The following is a 15,648-nucleotide window of genomic DNA, read 5'->3' as shown; positions in this document are numbered from 1 at the left end:
TTTCCTTCTCTAAAAAAATCTAAATTATTTTCTAAAAACACAAAATCGAGTCGATCAAAGATTAATATGCCGATTCAAACACATATTGGAAAATCAGAGAGTATCAACTGATTCAAACGAAATTAAACGAATAACCCTAATAAGATGGGATGACAAAGAACTAAATCTACGGAAAACGAGGAAATTTACAGAGACTTAGGTTTGATTCGGTACTCGGATTGTGCTAATGGCTTCTTCTCAGCCAAAGCCGGTTGATTTATATAGTAGAACTAAAGTAGGGTTTAGGTTTTTAGGAACTCTCCTTTATAAAACGACATGAAGTCCTACTACCGATTCTGAACAGCGAGTAGTTCGTCCCTCTTTTCCTACGTTAAAACGGCGCACATTCCACAAATATGAAACAATTTCTCTCCAAAACAGTGCCCAGTTTACGATAGATAAGGGCAACTGAAGCCCATTGTTACGGCCCATTCGGAGGAAGTCGAGAAAAGGGCTCAATTCGAAACGTTTAACGATGGGCTTTGTGCCGTATGTCATTTCTGGTTTTACTAATTCGAGTACAAGACTCAAAACGATGCACATTTGTGTAGAGCAGTCGCATAGCAAGAATCTCGAAGGATTAACAAAAACTAAAATCCAAGAATCACAACAATATGCTTTCTGATTCTGTACTAAAAAGAGTAAAATCAATCGAAAACAATTCAAGACCGTCGTGATCTATGATCAACCATCGTTGCTTCGTGTGAATCGCAGACCTGTGTCTTGAATTTACATCCGAATTTTTTGGTAATCGACCAACTTCTCGGCCGATCAGTCGTCGTCGCCGGTGATGAACCTTCCTTATCAATCTTCGCGATCACTTTCTTCATGTTCGAGCACTCTCTCTCTAACCGATGAACACGCGTCCTCATCGTATCCATATCCAAGCGAAGCACCTGATTCTCTCTAACCGTCTTCTTCCATTTCCCAGCGTCCACCTGTCTTTCTCCTTCCGCTTCATCACCGTCCTCTTCCGTTATCGTTAGATTCCTTATTGCCGCTGACGGTCTTGGCTCCGTTGACTGTGACGTAGACGGCGATTGAGCAGCTAATAACGTCCCGGCGATCGCGTGCCGGAGTTGTAACTGCTCGAAGAAGAGAACTTGTACGACGGCTCGTAGCGGAAGCCGCTCGTTTTGCGCGGCGTGTGTGCACGCTTCCAACGTCAGTTTCTGACAATCCATCACGCCGCATATTTTCTCTCTCTCTGCTTCCGATACCCATGGATGCGCCTATTGAAGAAAACGAAATTTTCAAAACAAATCAGATCCAAATTCTCCGATCTTCTCTTCACATTGAATTTTATTGTTATACCTTGAGATATACGTCGACGGCTCTGTAAAGTCCGTCATCATAGAGACGAGCTTGATCTGGGAGTGAGATGGCTAGATTGTAGAACTTATCCGATTTGAGATTAGCGTCCGATGCGATCTCCGCGAGAAATCCGTCGATTAATTTCCCGACGAGCATCAGCGACGGAGATTTTCCGTCAACTTCGACTATGGCGGTGTTGGATTGTTCCAAGGTGTCGAGAAAGTGGCCTAAGATTCTCTCTACCAAATCAACATCGTATAAAGTCTCGTTGAGGTATGAGTAGCTAGGGACGAGCAAATCGTCGAGCGTGGCTCTCTCTAGCTGCGATCCGATCTTTCTCTCCAGCAGATCACGGCAAATCTCGGCGGCGTTGAGGATGATTGCGGTTCGTAATAAGCCGAAGAGGAATCTCGTTGTTGAGGAGATGGAGCTTTTATCTAATGGAAGATTAGAGGTTATTGTTTCCAGTAGTTCTCTCTGTTCATTCTCTGAAACTGCGGTTGAAGATGACGATGGCGGTTTCCGGTTAGAACGTAGAATCCCGGGAATGTGCTTCTTAGCGTAACAAATCAAACAGCTCTCTATGATATCGGAGCTCAGATCTCCTGATCTCATTGATAGGATCACAGTTTTGAAGATCGGAAGACTCAGTTGCGTCAGATCTTCAAACCACAGCTCCATGTTCGAATCTCTACTCGGTTTCTTTCGAGATTTCGCCGCGCCGCCGGGTATAAGTTGCAGATCGGTGGCGGAGATGTTTCCTCTTCCGCCGCCATCGTTTACTGGCCAACCGAAGAGTGAAGGATCAGCTGAGGAAGCTCTGGAGACTATAGAGTCGATGCACTGTTCCGTTATACCAAGCGATCCGGCTAAAGGAGAGACTGACTCACAAGCTTTGAGAGCTTTAATGGATTCACGCAAGCTCTTGTAGACGGAATGAGAGAGAAACCTCTCAGTCTTGGAAATTAGGTTATCTGGTGAATACTCTTCCGTCATTTCGAGGTGTTCGGCGGCGCAACGAAGTGGAACAACGGTGGAAGCAGAGAGGTCCATCTTGACGCCGTAGCAGAACTTCGCCACCATCTCAAAGCTCTCTGAACTACCGGGAAAATCCTCGAGTTTGATGTGAGGATAACCATTTTCTTCGATCTCCTGCTCTTCCACTTCTTCTTCTTCTTTATCGTCCTCGATTTCATGGCCTTTACCTTTCTTGTCAGTCTCTTCTACTTTTGGGTCTATTACAGTTATCAGCGCCATGGAAGAGGAAGATCTAGTCTCTTGCTCTGTAATCAACCTGTGAAGTTTCCTGCTCTTTGACATGAGTGGAAACTGGAAAAGCCACAGACAACAACACAAATCTTGTGAGTAATCAAAGAAAAAACAGAGAGTGCCAAAGAAGAAGACAAATCTTCAGGCTTTTGTGAACGCACCTTATGGAGATGGAATGTCATGTCATCAACTTCGATTTCAATGTCACTAGGTAACCCAGTCGTACAAAACCTGCATCACGATACCAAAACGAAAAAAAAAAGGAAATGAGAAAATTTCTTTAGGCAACATTTTAAAATATTATTATTGTTAAGATAAGTGTTAGCTGATCTTCACCATGCTTGGCCCTTGGAGGTAGATTTCTCTGACGCCATTAATGGAGACAACAACTCAGGGCTCTGAAAAAAATATCACTCAAGACAGGAAAAAAACAAGACTCTCTCTATCTCTTTCTAAAGAGGAGAATATGGAGAGAACAAGAAGGGGAAAGGGAAGGAATTGGAATCCTAAATCATAAGAAAGAGACACATTAAAAGCAAAGAAAAACATTATTCGGATATCGAAAAAGGGGATCTCGTTTTTGATCCATCTTTTTATTTTCTTTAATTTTAATAAAAGTTAATGTTTAGTTGGAGAACAGCAAGAATCTCAACTACTCTCAACACGAGACACATTTTCAGATAAATTACGCTTTGGGAGAAGCAAAAATCCCACTCATTTGTTAATCATTTAAACTAATTCTTTAGTAATATATACACACCCCTCTCGTTTTCTGCTTTCCACTGTTTCTTTTTATGTGTTACTATTTCTTTTTTAATGTGTAATGCATTGTTTCAATTGATATTACAAAGTATATTAATTGATTTTATTCGTATTTTTTTTATTGATATTCATTTGATAAATCATCAAAACTAAACAAAAGAGGAAGCTGCTTTTTGTTTAAGTGGCAGACATATTATCTAGACTGTTTTTTAGATATAATAACGTTTCACCTAATTCTGAAAATTGGGAAAATTTGACGTTTAGGAAGCCCATGTGGACTGCAAGGAGACATTAATTGGTGTTTTTCTAAATTTATATATATATATATATATGAAATTTATTGCAATATTTACAGATGTAAAGTGAGTAGCAAGAGAAAAGAAAAAAGTATGTGCAATTATCAATGCATTGATTTGTTCATCCACAGTCTAAAACCAAACAAACAAAAACAATACACTAATAATTCGACCTTTTTGAAATTTTGAATGTGGAAGCAAACATTACGGTTGCTCGTGTTTATTATATATGTTTGTAGTAGACCCCTCTTTGGAATTGATTGTTACAAACATTTCCTTTCATGTTTTTAATGCTTATCTAAATATGTTCATCTATCATCTCATACTAGTACACATTTTCTTCACTTAGGTTTAGGGTTTTTTGGGAGTTTATGAAGATGTAAGATACGTCTATTAATATGTAACTTCTTAGTATGATAGTTTCATTTTTTTGGCTTTCCATTTATGAAACAAAAATCGTATCAAAATATATATATACTTATTCCAAAACATTCTTTTGGGCTTTAATATACTTTTCCCCCAAAAACATGTGGTGTATTCTTGATCTTTTTAAGCATGGATGCAATATCTTGGACTCCATCTACTAATAGCACAAGACAACAAAAGAAACACAATCAAAGTAAGCGTAGACTTTTGCGAAGAGAACTTTGGAAGTCATTCATTTTTCCTTCATCTCTTTTGCTTTATCTTATTCCTTATGATCTCGTGTTAGGAGAAATATCATTTGATGGAATGTTGGCTTTATAAAGTTACGAAAGACTAAACAATTGTGGTTTCATATTCTCCTCACATCGTCTCGTCCATTTCAAACTTTCACACCATTAAACATTAGTTAACATATACGTTGAAATTTGTTCACAACTAAAACGCTTCTGTCAATTTTTAGAAAAAAACAGAATATCAATCACATAAATGTAACATTTGTGTTTATCCTTAATTGACATACACTATATCACAAACTACTAGTCTAGTAGCTCGCTTAAATTAAACAAACCATTTGATATACAATAAACGGTCAACGAAAGTTTAGACCACAAACTCCAAAAGAAGCAAACATTCATTTAAGAATCTAAAATTCTATGGGTAGGAAGTTACCCTTGTTCAGAGGCTGCTTCGTTTGATTTTTTTCTTTTGGACTTTACGTAGACTCTGAATAGTCTTAAATGCTTATAATTTCCATGAATAGACTTGAATAGACATGACAAACATTTTTGCAACTGCACACACGAAACAATCAAACCATTTTGATTTGGCTGTTTCGTGGCGAAACGGTAAACCACAACGCTGATTCTGGAACCTTCTTGAGGAACATCAGAGTCAAGTATAACGTCAATATCGAAGAGCTTTCGAGCTTTCTTGAAGAAGACATATTCTTTCTTCTAGGCCATCTTCTTAGAGGAGCCATCAGGAATGTTAACTTCTTCCCCTCTGGCTGCATCCTTGTCATCATCAAAACACATCGTTTTGAGGAGATGTTTGTTCGTAGAGATGGTCGTGATACACAACGTGGGCGCCGATCACCACCGCGTCCCATTTCTTCCACTGGTCATACACGTTTCAACTCCTTCACTCAGAGTCTATGTCACTTGTTCTATCTCTGTTACTTTCTCCCCGGTAGTGTTTAGTATTTATAAAATAGTCCTAGTAGTTGTACGATTTTCACAATAACTTCCATATGTGCGAGAAGCTCAAAAACAGGCCCAAGGGTATTTATAATTGCAACCCCTTTGAAAAACGTAAATTGCTTTATCACCAATAATGTTTGATAATTTATAAAATAATTCAAATAGCTGTAAGGCCTTACAAATAGGCCCAATTGTTTTTATGGCTTGTAAACTATTCCCCATTTTTTTTTGGTCGATAACTATGCCCCATTTGAATACCTATTTTTCTTTTCCACAATTTGAATACCTATTTTACATTTACATGTGACATCTTCTTATTGGATCATACAGATTACAGGCTGTGATAAAGAATGGAGGATCAACTTTACATATTTTTCTTTTCACAAACACCATTTTCGGGAAGACAAAAATTCCAATATAAAGAATTCCAATTTCTTACTATCATTGCAAGAATGAAGATTTTTTAGCTAGATAACCTAATTTTCCATGACTAATTAGCTAGATAGCCTAATTCCATGTGAAAGGTTTGGTTGTGATTGGTGAGATGACAAAAAATATATATAACTATAATGTAACGGTAATGTTAAACTATTGTTAAAAATAGTAAAAAACTGTACATGGAAAAGATGGATTTTATTTAAAATTTTCATAATAAAGCTATAGTTAAAACTTATGATAAATGAAAATGGAGTATTACAATAATATTCTTCATAGATTGAAAAAATATAAAAAAAGATAAAGATAAAGTTGAAGGGAATTGTTAAGAGTTATTCTTGAAAGTAGAAGAAGCGTGTGGATTGGACATGGGCTTAAAGACACACAAATTCTTTCTACGAATTTTGTTAATTTTTGTTATATTTCCTTCTTCACTATTCCGCTTAGAGCACAACACCACGATGACGACCAAGGCCATGGAGAGAGGATTTAAGGTTTGTCTCTCTCTCTGCTATTTCTTCCCTTTTTGGTAGAAATTTGAAAAAAAATCAATGGGAAAATGCTGATGAAATGCGAAATATGCTCAAACGTGAAGCTGATTCTGGGTTCTCAATCCATGGCGAGAAAGAGGATTTTGGCTGAAATGGGATATGATTACACTATCGTGGTATGTTCAAATTGTGATTATTATTGTTTTGCTATGGATGTTCATAACATAAATTGAGTTTGGCTGGGGATTATGTTTTTTTTAAGACTGCAGACATTGATGAGAAAGCTATTAGGACAGAGAAGCCTGAAGATTTGGTTGTGGCTCTTGCTGAAGCCAAGGTACATAATAATACTCTAGGGTTTTGTAATCTTGATTCAATGTCTTTTCAATTTATGATGATGGTAATTGTTTTGACTAGGCAAATGAGATTATATCGAAATTGGGAGGTGAGAGCCAGTTTGCAAAAGATCCTCAACCAACTCTTTTGATTACTGCAGACACTGTATGCTTTGATGCCTCAACACTTTTTGATTAGAATGTTAACTTTTTGGTATCTTTAGCTGATGTTATGGTGATGGAGTTTATTAGGTTGTTGTGTACAAAGGTGTTATTAGAGAAAAACCAACCACTAAAGAAGAAGCTCGTGAATTTATCAAAGGTTTCGTACAAGTTAACTATGTACATGTGTTCTATGATACTATAAGCCACTTGTAAGGCTGATCATGGTTGTGTTTAAGCGTTTTGTTTGTAATCTACACAGGCTATTCCGGTTCACACGGAGGAGTTGTGGGATCTGTTCTTGTTAGAAACTTGAAAACTGGAGTTAAAAAAGGAGGATGGGACAAAGCTGAGGTACGCAGATATAAACTTTTCTTTCTGTTTTGTCAAATTTTCTTGTGGATTGAACAATTTGTGGTGATGTGAATGTTGTGGTGATGCAGGTTTATTTCCATGAGATACCAGAACAAGTCATTGACGGTCTTGTAAAACTTCTAAAACCACTCTTCTTCTTACTATCGATCTCTTGAACTTAGTTTGTTTTGACATATAAAGTTTGTGTGTTCTATTCAATCTTCAGATTGATGATGCAATAACTTATAAGGTTGCTGGAGGTTTAACACTGGAGCATCCCCTCATTTCACCCTTTATCGATTCTGTGGTTAGTTCCCTTAATACAAAAAGCTCGCGTCTTTGATCTACACTTGTTTGATTAGTTTTGTTTCAGCATATCATTAAGATAGATGTTCAAAGAGATGTTTATATGATAACACTCCACTAAAAAGAGTTTTGTTGTAATGTTATTGTAGGTGGGAGGGGTTGATACAGTCATGGGACTTCCTAAAGAACTCACAGAAAAATTCATAAACGATGTGTTGTTGTAGCTCAAGTCCCTTTTTGATTATGTAGGAATACTTTTGAATCTCTCTAATCAATCATTTATTTTGTAATTTGGTAAAACACAGATTTATCGTATCATGTTTTTAAGTAGTGATGATGTTTTCAGATTTCAAACTCTCATAAAGCAATTGAAATGTGTCAAAGTTTTTGCAGTTTAAACAAGTTTCAGACAAATGTGGATTTTTAATGTCTGAATTACGATTTGGGCCAATTCACAATGTTAAAGGCCCATATATTGGCCCAATGACTAAGGGGTAAAACTCGCAGGGTTTTGGAGAGATACCATTGAGGTTTCTCTTGTCCCTGTTCCTCTTCTAAAACCTAACCGCCGTTTAAACCACCTTCGGCACCGCCATTGATATACTCTACTGTTTTCGTCAAATCGAAGGAACCCTAATTTCGAGGGCACTGAGGAAGCTCAATCAATGGCTACGGTAAAGGATTCGGGGTTTGAAGCCCTTGAGAAGCTTAAGGCAACAGAGCCACCAGTTTTTCTAGCGCCAAGTTCAATATCTGAGGATGCTCGCTCTGCATCTCAGTATCTATTCATGAAGTTGAAGCCGCATAACCCTAAATGTCCATTTGATCAGCTCTCTTCTGATGGGTTTGATGCGGAGCAGATTTGGCAGCAAATTGATATGCAATCTCAACCTTTGTTGACTAGCTTGCGGCAGGAAGTCAAGAGATTTGCTAAAAACCCTGAAGAGATTCGTAAACTTGGGAAGTTGGCCCTTAAGGTTTCTCATGAAGATGATATTGATGAGATGGATATGGATGGTTTTGACTCGGATGATGTTGATGATGAGGATAAAGAGATAGAATCTAATGACAGCGAAGGAGAAGATGAAGAGGAAGAGGAAGAGGACGAGGAAGAAGAAGAGGAGGAAGAGGAGGAGGAGGAGGAGGAGAAGGATGGAGACAATGAAGGAATAGAGGATAAGTTCTTCAAGATAAAAGAATTGGAGGAATTTTTAGAGGAAGGTGAAGCAGAAGAGTATGGGATAGACCACAAAAACAAAAAAGGAGTGGCACAGAGAAAGAAGCAAAATTTGAGCGATGATGAAGACGAAGAAGATGATGATGATGAAGAAGAAGATGTTGAGGTAAGCACATACCTCAGTGTTTAAGAAAAGTGGAGTGAGTGATTACAATTAGCTCAGTTTTTCTCTCGAATGATCTTTTATTGTTCTTGTCGTCTAGTTTGATGCTTTTGCTGGTGGTGACGACGAAGAGACAGATAAATTAGGAAAAGCAAGGTATGGTTTCGATGCTCTCTAGTCTCTATCACACACTAATTGAACTAATTAGAGAATACACCACGCTTTGCAGCGCTGTAGATTTGTTCTAAGATGTTTTTTCTTTTCAATGGTAATTAGGTATGATGATTTCTTTGGTGGCAAAAAGGAGACAAAAATGAAGTTGAAAGATTTGAGTGAAGATGAGGAAGCTGAAATAGAAAACAAAGTACTGTAATACTTAACTATTCATGGCATTGTGATATGTAATGAATTCATTTCTGATTTATGAACTAATTTATCTACCTTTAGGGCAATGAAAAACTCTCTACCCATGAGAGAGCACGACTAAAGCTTCAATCCAAGATTGAACAGATGGAGAAAGCAAACTTGGACCCAAAACATTGGACAATGCAGGGAGAGGTAGCCAGACATGTTTTCCCTCACAATTAAACTGTAAAAGAGGCATCTTGCTTTCTGTAGCTAAATTTATGTCTGATTTTACTTGTTGTAAGATAACTGCGGCAAAGAGGCCAATGAATAGTGCTCTAGAAGTTGATTTAGATTTTGAGCACAATGCCAGGCCTGCTCCTGTAATCACAGAAGAAGTCACAGCCTCACTTGAAGATTTGATCAAGAGCAGAATCATTGAGGTAACTACTTGTGGCAGTAATTTGTAACAAAGGTCTCCCTTGTTTCTTCCTGGTTTTGCATGACTGATCTTTTTACTCTTTAGGCTCGTTTCGATGATGTTCAACGAGCACCTCGTCTACCCACTAAAGGAAAAAGAGAAGCCAAGGAATTGGTGAGTTTTATTGAAGAACTATTACTTCTATCCTCTTTTCTTGCTCTGGTGTAATAGTTACAATTGATTTGTTACTTTTGGGTATATGCAGGACGAAAGCAAAAGCAAGAAAGGTCTTGCCGAAGTTTACGAGGTTTGTATCATGTACAATATTTGATTGTGTTATTGCATTTTTTGTGAGATAACCAAACTTACATATGTGTTTTGGTCCATTTGGTTATTTGTAGGCAGAATACTTTCAGAAGGCTAATCCAGCTTTTGCCCCAACAACTCACTCTGATGAACTAAAGAAAGAGGTTCCAACTTGATTTGATACTTATTTTTCCTGGGTTTTTGTGTTTGCATATTTATCTTCTCCTTTCATTGTTAGTGTATATATCACATTCTCTTACTTATAAACGTTAAATCAGGCAAGCATGTTGTTCAAGAAACTATGCCTGAAGTTGGATGCTCTCTCCCACTTCCACTTCACACCTAAACCAGTATGTTTCTTGCTTAGATCCTAAATGATGATCACCTCAAGTGTCTAGACATAGCTGTTCTGGACTGAAACTTTTTATTTTCTCCAAACTTTCAGGTGATTGAAGAAATGTCTATACCAAACGTTTCAGCCATAGCAATGGAAGAGGTAATTCTAAGCCCTTTCCTTTTTTTTGTTTGTTTGTTTGGTAATTGGGATTGGAGACCATTATACTTATCAACTTGTTCCATGTGTACTGTGTAGGTTGCGCCCGTGGCCGTCTCAGATGCAGCAATGCTTGCCCCAGAGGAAATATTTTCCGGGAAAGGTGACATTAAGGATGAGTCTGAGCTCACACAGGAAGATAGAAAGAGGAGGAGAGCGAATAAGAAGAGAAAGTTTAAGGGTAAGGAAGTGAATAACAAAAAGAATATATACTCAATTGGTAAAAAATACAAAATCTGAGTGCATCATGTTGCATTTTAGACGCATAATAACCTCTTTGCTTTTCACTTGTGAAACAGCTGAATCTGCAAATGAACCGCCTAAAAAGGCGCTGGATACAAGTACCAAGAACCCTTAAACTGGTATTTTCTGTGCTCTTACATGACTGACTATAGATTCAAAAAGCATCAAAAAATTAAACGTTGCTTACTTTTGTGAAGTTACATGTTGAAGAAAGGAGAGAGTTACAGAGGCAAATTCAAGATGATAAGATCTCGGTCAAGAGCATTGCTACACAGACAGCTTGAAGATTAGATAAAACAACAGTTTTGAATGAGAGAAATATTTAAACTTTGTCTTTCACAAATTTGAATTTTATTGTATTTTTTTCTCTTTGTATGAGTAGTTCCATTTTCCTTGTATCGATAGAAAAATTCCAAAGAAATCTTAAAAGAACAAAAATGTGCAAAATTCTTAACACCAACATGAATCCTAATGGTAAGATTGAATTTGATATGTTAGCTACAACTAATGAGGCACACCCGTAAGATAATGAAAGAGCAGCAGCAGCATACATTACCTTTCCGAGTCCAGCATGATTCCTCCTTTTAAGTGTAACCACTCTATAGTCTTTCGATTGGGCTAAAAGCCTCAAAGAAGTGAAATAGTAAAAAGGTAATAGATAGAACAAATAAGCTGGAGTAGCTCAGTTGGTTAGAGCGTGTGGCTGTTAACCACAAGGTCAGAGGTTCGACCCCTCTCTCTAGCGTTATGCACTAATTTTTAATAAGCCCATTAGTAATATTGGACCTGGTGGAATGTATTGAACAGCCCATACCCTTCTTTGTAGATATTATTGATAAGTTAGTCGGACTTAAGAAGGATATTCGTAATCCATAAACGATATTATTCTCAAGTTAGTGGTCAACGTTAAACTTTGGGTCCCGACCGCCATTTGAAGAGCCGGTTTCTCCATCGTCGTCACTCGTCATTCGTTTGTTTGTCTCTTCCGGATAGATATATAAATAAAAATGTCCGATATTTTTTTAAAAAATTACATTAGTTTTGCTGCGTTTAGTATTCAATTTCATCGACCCAAATCAAAATCTCTATTCAATCCTTTTCCTTCTTCTTGTTGCCCTAGTACGAGAGGACCGGGAAGGACGCAATATATAGGATACTAGATAGAGAGTGACTGAAGGAGAGAAAAACAAAAATGGCGATTGTTTCCGTCTCTAACTCTTTTCTCACTTTCAATTCTCCCAATCAGCTCCGATTTAGCCGGTAATATTCTTACTGCATTTTGTTTTTTTTCTTTTGGTTTCGCTTCTAATGTCTCTACCTTGCATTTGATCCACACAAAAAAAAACTCGATCTTGGATATTGCAGAAGAAGATTCTCTGCCATGGCTTCTTCAACTACTGGAGTGAGAGTCGCTGAAGGAGAAGGCAATTTGCCAAAACTTGTCCTTACTTCTCCTCAGAACAGGTATCAAAAACTATTGACCATCTCATACTAAGTAAGTCAGGTTCAGCTTTATGTCATCTGGGTTGATTTATAATTGGATGCAGCGAGGCTGAGATATATCTCTTCGGAGGCTGCATTACTTCTTGGAAAGTTGCGAGCGGTAAAGATCTTCTTTTTGTCAGACCAGATGCTGTCTTCAATAAGATTAAGCCCATTAGGTATGTGTGTGTGAACTTCAACAATTGTTGTTAAACCAGATAAAATTGTGAGTAATGTCTTTTCTTTTTTTCGTCATACTGTTTGTTATTGGATTAGCGGAGGGATTCCACATTGTTTTCCACAGTTTGGACCTGGGCTAATTCAACAGGTACTCTCATTTACTGTTTCCTCGCTTGATCAAATCTCTTTTTAGTTGTTTATGCTTATTTGGTGGTCTTGAACCATTTTGGAATCATTAGCATGGGTTTGGAAGGAACATGGACTGGTCTGTTGTCGATTCCCAGAATGCAGATGACAATGCTGCTGTTACTCTTGAGCTTAAGGATGGTCCCTATAGTCGAGCCATGTGGGACTTTGCTTTCCAGGCTCTATACAAGGTGTGTGTCATGCCTTTCACTAATGGCATTCTTGTATGTTATAGTATTTCATAACAGTTTGTGTTGATACTTTAGGTCATTGTTGGCGCGGACTCCCTTTCCACTGAGCTAAAGATTACAAACACAGACGATAAACCATTTTCTTTCAGCACTGCGTTGCATACTTACTTCCGTGTAGGTCCACTAAATCATTTTCCTATGATTTGATACTATGGCTTGCAAATTGAGTCCATGTTATCAACTTTTTCTTCTAATATTTTTTTTTTTGGGTTCATCAGGCTTCTTCTGCGGGGGCCTCCGTGAGAGGTCTAAAGGGTTGTAAAACTCTCAATAAGGATCCAGACCCTAAGAACCCAATAGAGGGTAAAGAAGACAGGTTGGTTTGGTATTTGTTTTTCTTCATTAACTACAGATCTTATTTATTTTATTTCACTTGTTTCATGGTTGTAACTCCTTAATTTCTAACATTTCAGGGATGCAGTCACTTTTCCTGGATTTGTGGATACCGTCTATCTTGATGCTCCCAATGAATTGCAGTTTGATAATGGCTTGGGTGATAAAATAATCATCAAAAACACAAAGTACATTTACTGAGACACTTATATGGCTTTCTACAGGGTCTATGTTTCGTTCTGTGCCTCATGAGTACTACTTGTTTTTGAAAAATGCAGTTGGTCGGATGCGGTCTTGTGGAACCCGCATACTCAGATGGAGGCTTGTTACAGAGACTTTGTGTGCGTGGAAAATGCAAAGGTATATCAGTTTACACTTAAGTCTTTCCTCTTTACAAAACTTATAGACTCAAAAGTTTATAACTCTTCCTTGTCATTTTTAATTCTCAGCTTGGGGATGTCAAGCTAGAGCCGGGACAGTCTTGGACTGCAACACAACTTCTCAGCATCAGTTGAAAACATTGTACTTTAAACTTATAATGTCCAGTGGATCCATTTTCTTAAGCAATAAAAGTTTTATTTCCTCTCCCAAATTTTACCAGTAGTCCCCACAACTGCATTTCCCATCTCTGAAATGATGGAACCTTGTCCTATCTCTCATTACAATATCCCTCTTGTATATCTTAGAGATGAGCTTCGTTACTTTGTGACAATCTTTGCATACTCGGAGATTCTTCATTATACGAATAATGGTTCCTGGTTTAGTCTTGATTAACCCGTATGTAATAGCCAATTTCTCGCTATGCTGATGCACAATAGCCTCTCTTTCATCATCATCAACTAGATCAAGCAGCATCTCTTCTAACTCTGGTACGTACCCGTTTTCCTCAAGTTTCCTTCTCATGATTCTCCATTTAGATTGAATTTTCTCTATCTCTGGGTGTGATCGGTCTCCCGCTAAAAACTCGTGTGTGGTCCCTTCCAAGCTAATTGTACTACATCCTGGAACTTTTGCTACTCCTTGTTCTTTCATCAATCTTCTTGTTTCAGCTGCTTTGTCCCACTTTTTATCCATAGCATGAATATTTGCCTTATGAACATATCTTCCGCCATGATATGGATCTATTGCAATTAAGATTTCTCCAATTTCCTCTCCCAATTCGATGTTTTTGTGAATTCGACAGGCTTTGAGCAACGCACCCCATATCACAGCATTTGGCTTCAATGGCATCTCCTGAATGAAACGTTTTGCTTCATCAAGCAATCCAGCTCGACCGAGTAAATCAACAATACAGCCATAATGCTCGATGGTCGGTTTCAGGTTGTAATCTCTCTCCATGCTGTAGAATATCAACTTTCCTTCTTCAACTAGTCCTGTGTAGCTGCAAGCCGTGAGAACCGCAGTGAAAGTGATCACATTTGGCTTAATTCCCATCTTTTGCATCTCCATGAATTTGCTAATAGCTTCTCTTCCATGGCCATGGTATGCATATCCTGAAATCAAAGCTGTCCATGCTTGCACTGATTTTTTCTTAATATTCTTGAAAACTTCCAAAGCTTCTTCCATTTCACCGCACTTTGCATACATATCTATAAGAACACAACCCAAAACAGAGTCCATTCTGATTCTTGTCTTATTAAGATAGGAATGGATCCATTTCCCTTGCTCGAGTGCTCCGAGCTGAGCACAAGCTGAGAGAGCATTAGCTAGGGAAACATTATCAGGCTCAACATCTGAATTCTGCATTTCATGAAACAATTGCAGAGCTTCCTTGTTCATGTCTGCTTGAACATACCCAGAGATCATCGTAGTCCATGATATAGCATTCTTTTCTGCCATTTTCCTGAATAACGTTAATGCAATATCCATTTTTCCAGCTTTTACATAACCTTTGATCACAGAGTTCCACGAGACATCATCAGGTTCGGGGATTCTGTCAAAGAGAAGGTGAGCTAGCTTGAAATTCCCGGTCACAGCATATGAATTAATCAGAGAATTCACTGCATAGACATCATTTTCATATCCAAGTTTCGTGATCTGTGCGTGAATTTGCGTTGTTTCTTCAAATGCAGATAGGTTCGAACAAGCTTTGAGAAGAGACGGAAAAGTATACGCGTTATGAGGAGCTGAAGAACAGAGCATACGTTGATACAGGAGAAGAGACCTCTCGGGTTCGTCTGAGCACGAGAACCCTCTGATCATTAGGTTCCACAAGAAAGTATCTGGTCGATCAAACCCGTCAAACACAATCTGGGCATAAGGCAAAAAGTCGGAAGACGTTGAAGAAATGCAGAAAGAAAGAAACTTTGTGATTGCATAAGAATCCTGCATCAAGCCAGTTTTCAGCATGCGAGCGTGGATTTGCTTCAGTTCTTCTTGCTTTGAGCATCTCTGGAGACAAGACATTGTCTCGTAGAGATTATGTTCCAATGAGAAGGAGCATGAGATCACATTCATTGTAGTTCATTCGATAAAACAGAGAGACCTCTTGAGAGATAAGGTTCTTCTTTGGTTGATGTTGATGATAACTATATTCTCAATTCTCAGTGGACGCCAAAGTGTGTGCCGTTTGTTCGAGACTTAAAAGGATAAAGTGACGTGGCGAAGAATTACCATAATC

The 15,648-nt window shown here is 38.1% G+C and overlaps 5 protein-coding genes, 1 long non-coding RNA gene and 1 other non-coding gene across 19 annotated transcripts; 5 read left to right on the top strand and 2 right to left on the bottom strand.

The window, feature by feature from the left end:
• Positions 1-510: 510 nt before the first annotated feature.
• On the bottom strand, positions 511-3,176 carry AT5G66560 (Phototropic-responsive NPH3 family protein; the record flags this gene model as incomplete). 4 transcript variants are annotated; one of them, NM_126054.2, is made up of 4 exons in its annotated part: positions 511-1,271; positions 1,354-2,682; positions 2,784-2,853; positions 2,959-3,176. In NM_126054.2, the coding sequence occupies 4 exons, from the start codon at positions 2,994-2,996 to the stop codon at positions 702-704; spliced, it is 2,007 nt and encodes a 668-aa protein (NP_201457.1). The 4 variants fall into 4 exon arrangements, with proteins under 4 accessions (NP_201457.1, NP_001329987.1, NP_001329988.1 ...); NM_001345772.1 differs by lacking the exon at positions 2,959-3,176 and having other exon boundaries at positions 702-1,271; positions 2,784-2,804; NM_001345771.1 differs by lacking the exon at positions 511-1,271 and having other exon boundaries at positions 1,348-2,682; positions 2,959-2,996.
• On the top strand, positions 517-3,400 carry AT5G66558. Of its 3 annotated transcripts, none has more exons than NR_143376.1 (2): positions 517-2,833; positions 2,981-3,366. It is a non-coding gene; the product is annotated as an other RNA (long non-coding RNA). The 3 variants fall into 3 exon arrangements; NR_143375.1 differs by having other exon boundaries at positions 590-2,478; positions 2,571-3,400; NR_143377.1 differs by having other exon boundaries at positions 517-3,366.
• A 2,495-nt stretch (positions 3,401-5,895) lies between these two features.
• Positions 5,896-7,780, top strand: AT5G66550 (Maf-like protein). 4 transcript variants are annotated; one of them, NM_001345768.1, is made up of 9 exons: positions 5,896-6,234; positions 6,336-6,407; positions 6,494-6,568; positions 6,649-6,732; positions 6,819-6,888; positions 6,991-7,082; positions 7,172-7,213; positions 7,309-7,389; positions 7,538-7,780. In NM_001345768.1, the coding sequence occupies exons 1-9, from the start codon at positions 6,109-6,111 to the stop codon at positions 7,610-7,612; spliced, it is 717 nt and encodes a 238-aa protein (NP_001331356.1). In that variant the 5' UTR covers positions 5,896-6,108; the 3' UTR covers positions 7,613-7,780. The 4 variants fall into 4 exon arrangements, with proteins under 4 accessions (NP_001331356.1, NP_001331358.1, NP_001331357.1 ...); NM_126053.5 differs by having other exon boundaries at positions 6,110-6,234; NM_001345769.1 differs by having other exon boundaries at positions 6,054-6,234; positions 7,172-7,389.
• A 131-nt stretch (positions 7,781-7,911) lies between these two features.
• On the top strand, positions 7,912-11,089 carry AT5G66540 (U3 small nucleolar ribonucleoprotein). Of its 2 annotated transcripts, none has more exons than NM_126052.3 (13): positions 7,912-8,731; positions 8,829-8,884; positions 9,005-9,092; positions 9,176-9,286; positions 9,379-9,516; positions 9,600-9,668; positions 9,760-9,801; positions 9,896-9,964; positions 10,079-10,150; positions 10,246-10,296; positions 10,393-10,534; positions 10,653-10,715; positions 10,794-11,089. In NM_126052.3, the coding sequence occupies exons 1-12, from the start codon at positions 8,054-8,056 to the stop codon at positions 10,709-10,711; spliced, it is 1,575 nt and encodes a 524-aa protein (NP_569037.1). In that variant the 5' UTR covers positions 7,912-8,053; the 3' UTR covers positions 10,712-10,715; positions 10,794-11,089. The 2 variants fall into 2 exon arrangements, with proteins under 2 accessions (NP_569037.1, NP_001332723.1); NM_001345767.1 differs by having other exon boundaries at positions 7,916-8,731; positions 10,807-11,031.
• A 178-nt stretch (positions 11,090-11,267) lies between these two features.
• AT5G66535 lies at positions 11,268-11,341 on the top strand. The gene has a single exon. It is a non-coding gene; the product is annotated as a tRNA-Asn (tRNA).
• A 136-nt stretch (positions 11,342-11,477) lies between these two features.
• On the top strand, positions 11,478-15,609 carry AT5G66530 (Galactose mutarotase-like superfamily protein). Of its 4 annotated transcripts, NM_001345765.1 has the most exons (13): positions 11,583-11,856; positions 11,962-12,060; positions 12,144-12,257; positions 12,355-12,406; positions 12,498-12,635; positions 12,711-12,809; positions 12,914-13,011; positions 13,109-13,216; positions 13,307-13,388; positions 13,478-13,897; positions 14,212-14,348; positions 14,906-14,975; positions 15,101-15,609. In NM_001345765.1, exons 1-10 carry the CDS (start codon positions 11,789-11,791, stop codon positions 13,541-13,543), a joined length of 924 nt encoding a protein of 307 aa, NP_001318889.1. In that variant the 5' UTR covers positions 11,583-11,788; the 3' UTR covers positions 13,544-13,897; positions 14,212-14,348; positions 14,906-14,975; positions 15,101-15,609. The 4 variants fall into 4 exon arrangements, with proteins under 4 accessions (NP_201454.1, NP_001190635.1, NP_001318889.1 ...); NM_001203706.2 differs by having other exon boundaries at positions 11,481-11,605; positions 11,717-11,856; positions 13,478-15,574; NM_126051.5 differs by having other exon boundaries at positions 11,478-11,856; positions 13,478-15,574.
• On the bottom strand, positions 13,623-15,580 carry AT5G66520 (Tetratricopeptide repeat (TPR)-like superfamily protein; the record flags this gene model as incomplete). Its single annotated transcript, NM_126050.2, has 1 exon — positions 13,623-15,580. The coding sequence occupies exon 1, from the start codon at positions 15,483-15,485 to the stop codon at positions 13,623-13,625; it is 1,863 nt and encodes a 620-aa protein (NP_201453.1). The 5' UTR covers positions 15,486-15,580.
• Positions 15,610-15,648: the final 39 nt, after the last annotated feature.

The sequence above is a fragment of the Arabidopsis thaliana genome, chromosome 5 (assembly GCF_000001735.4).
Source record: "Arabidopsis thaliana chromosome 5, partial sequence".
NCBI classification, from domain to species: domain Eukaryota; kingdom Viridiplantae; phylum Streptophyta; class Magnoliopsida; order Brassicales; family Brassicaceae; genus Arabidopsis; species Arabidopsis thaliana.
The sequence above is the reverse complement of the archived record's forward strand: the minus strand, read 5'-3'. Positions and strand labels throughout refer to the sequence as shown.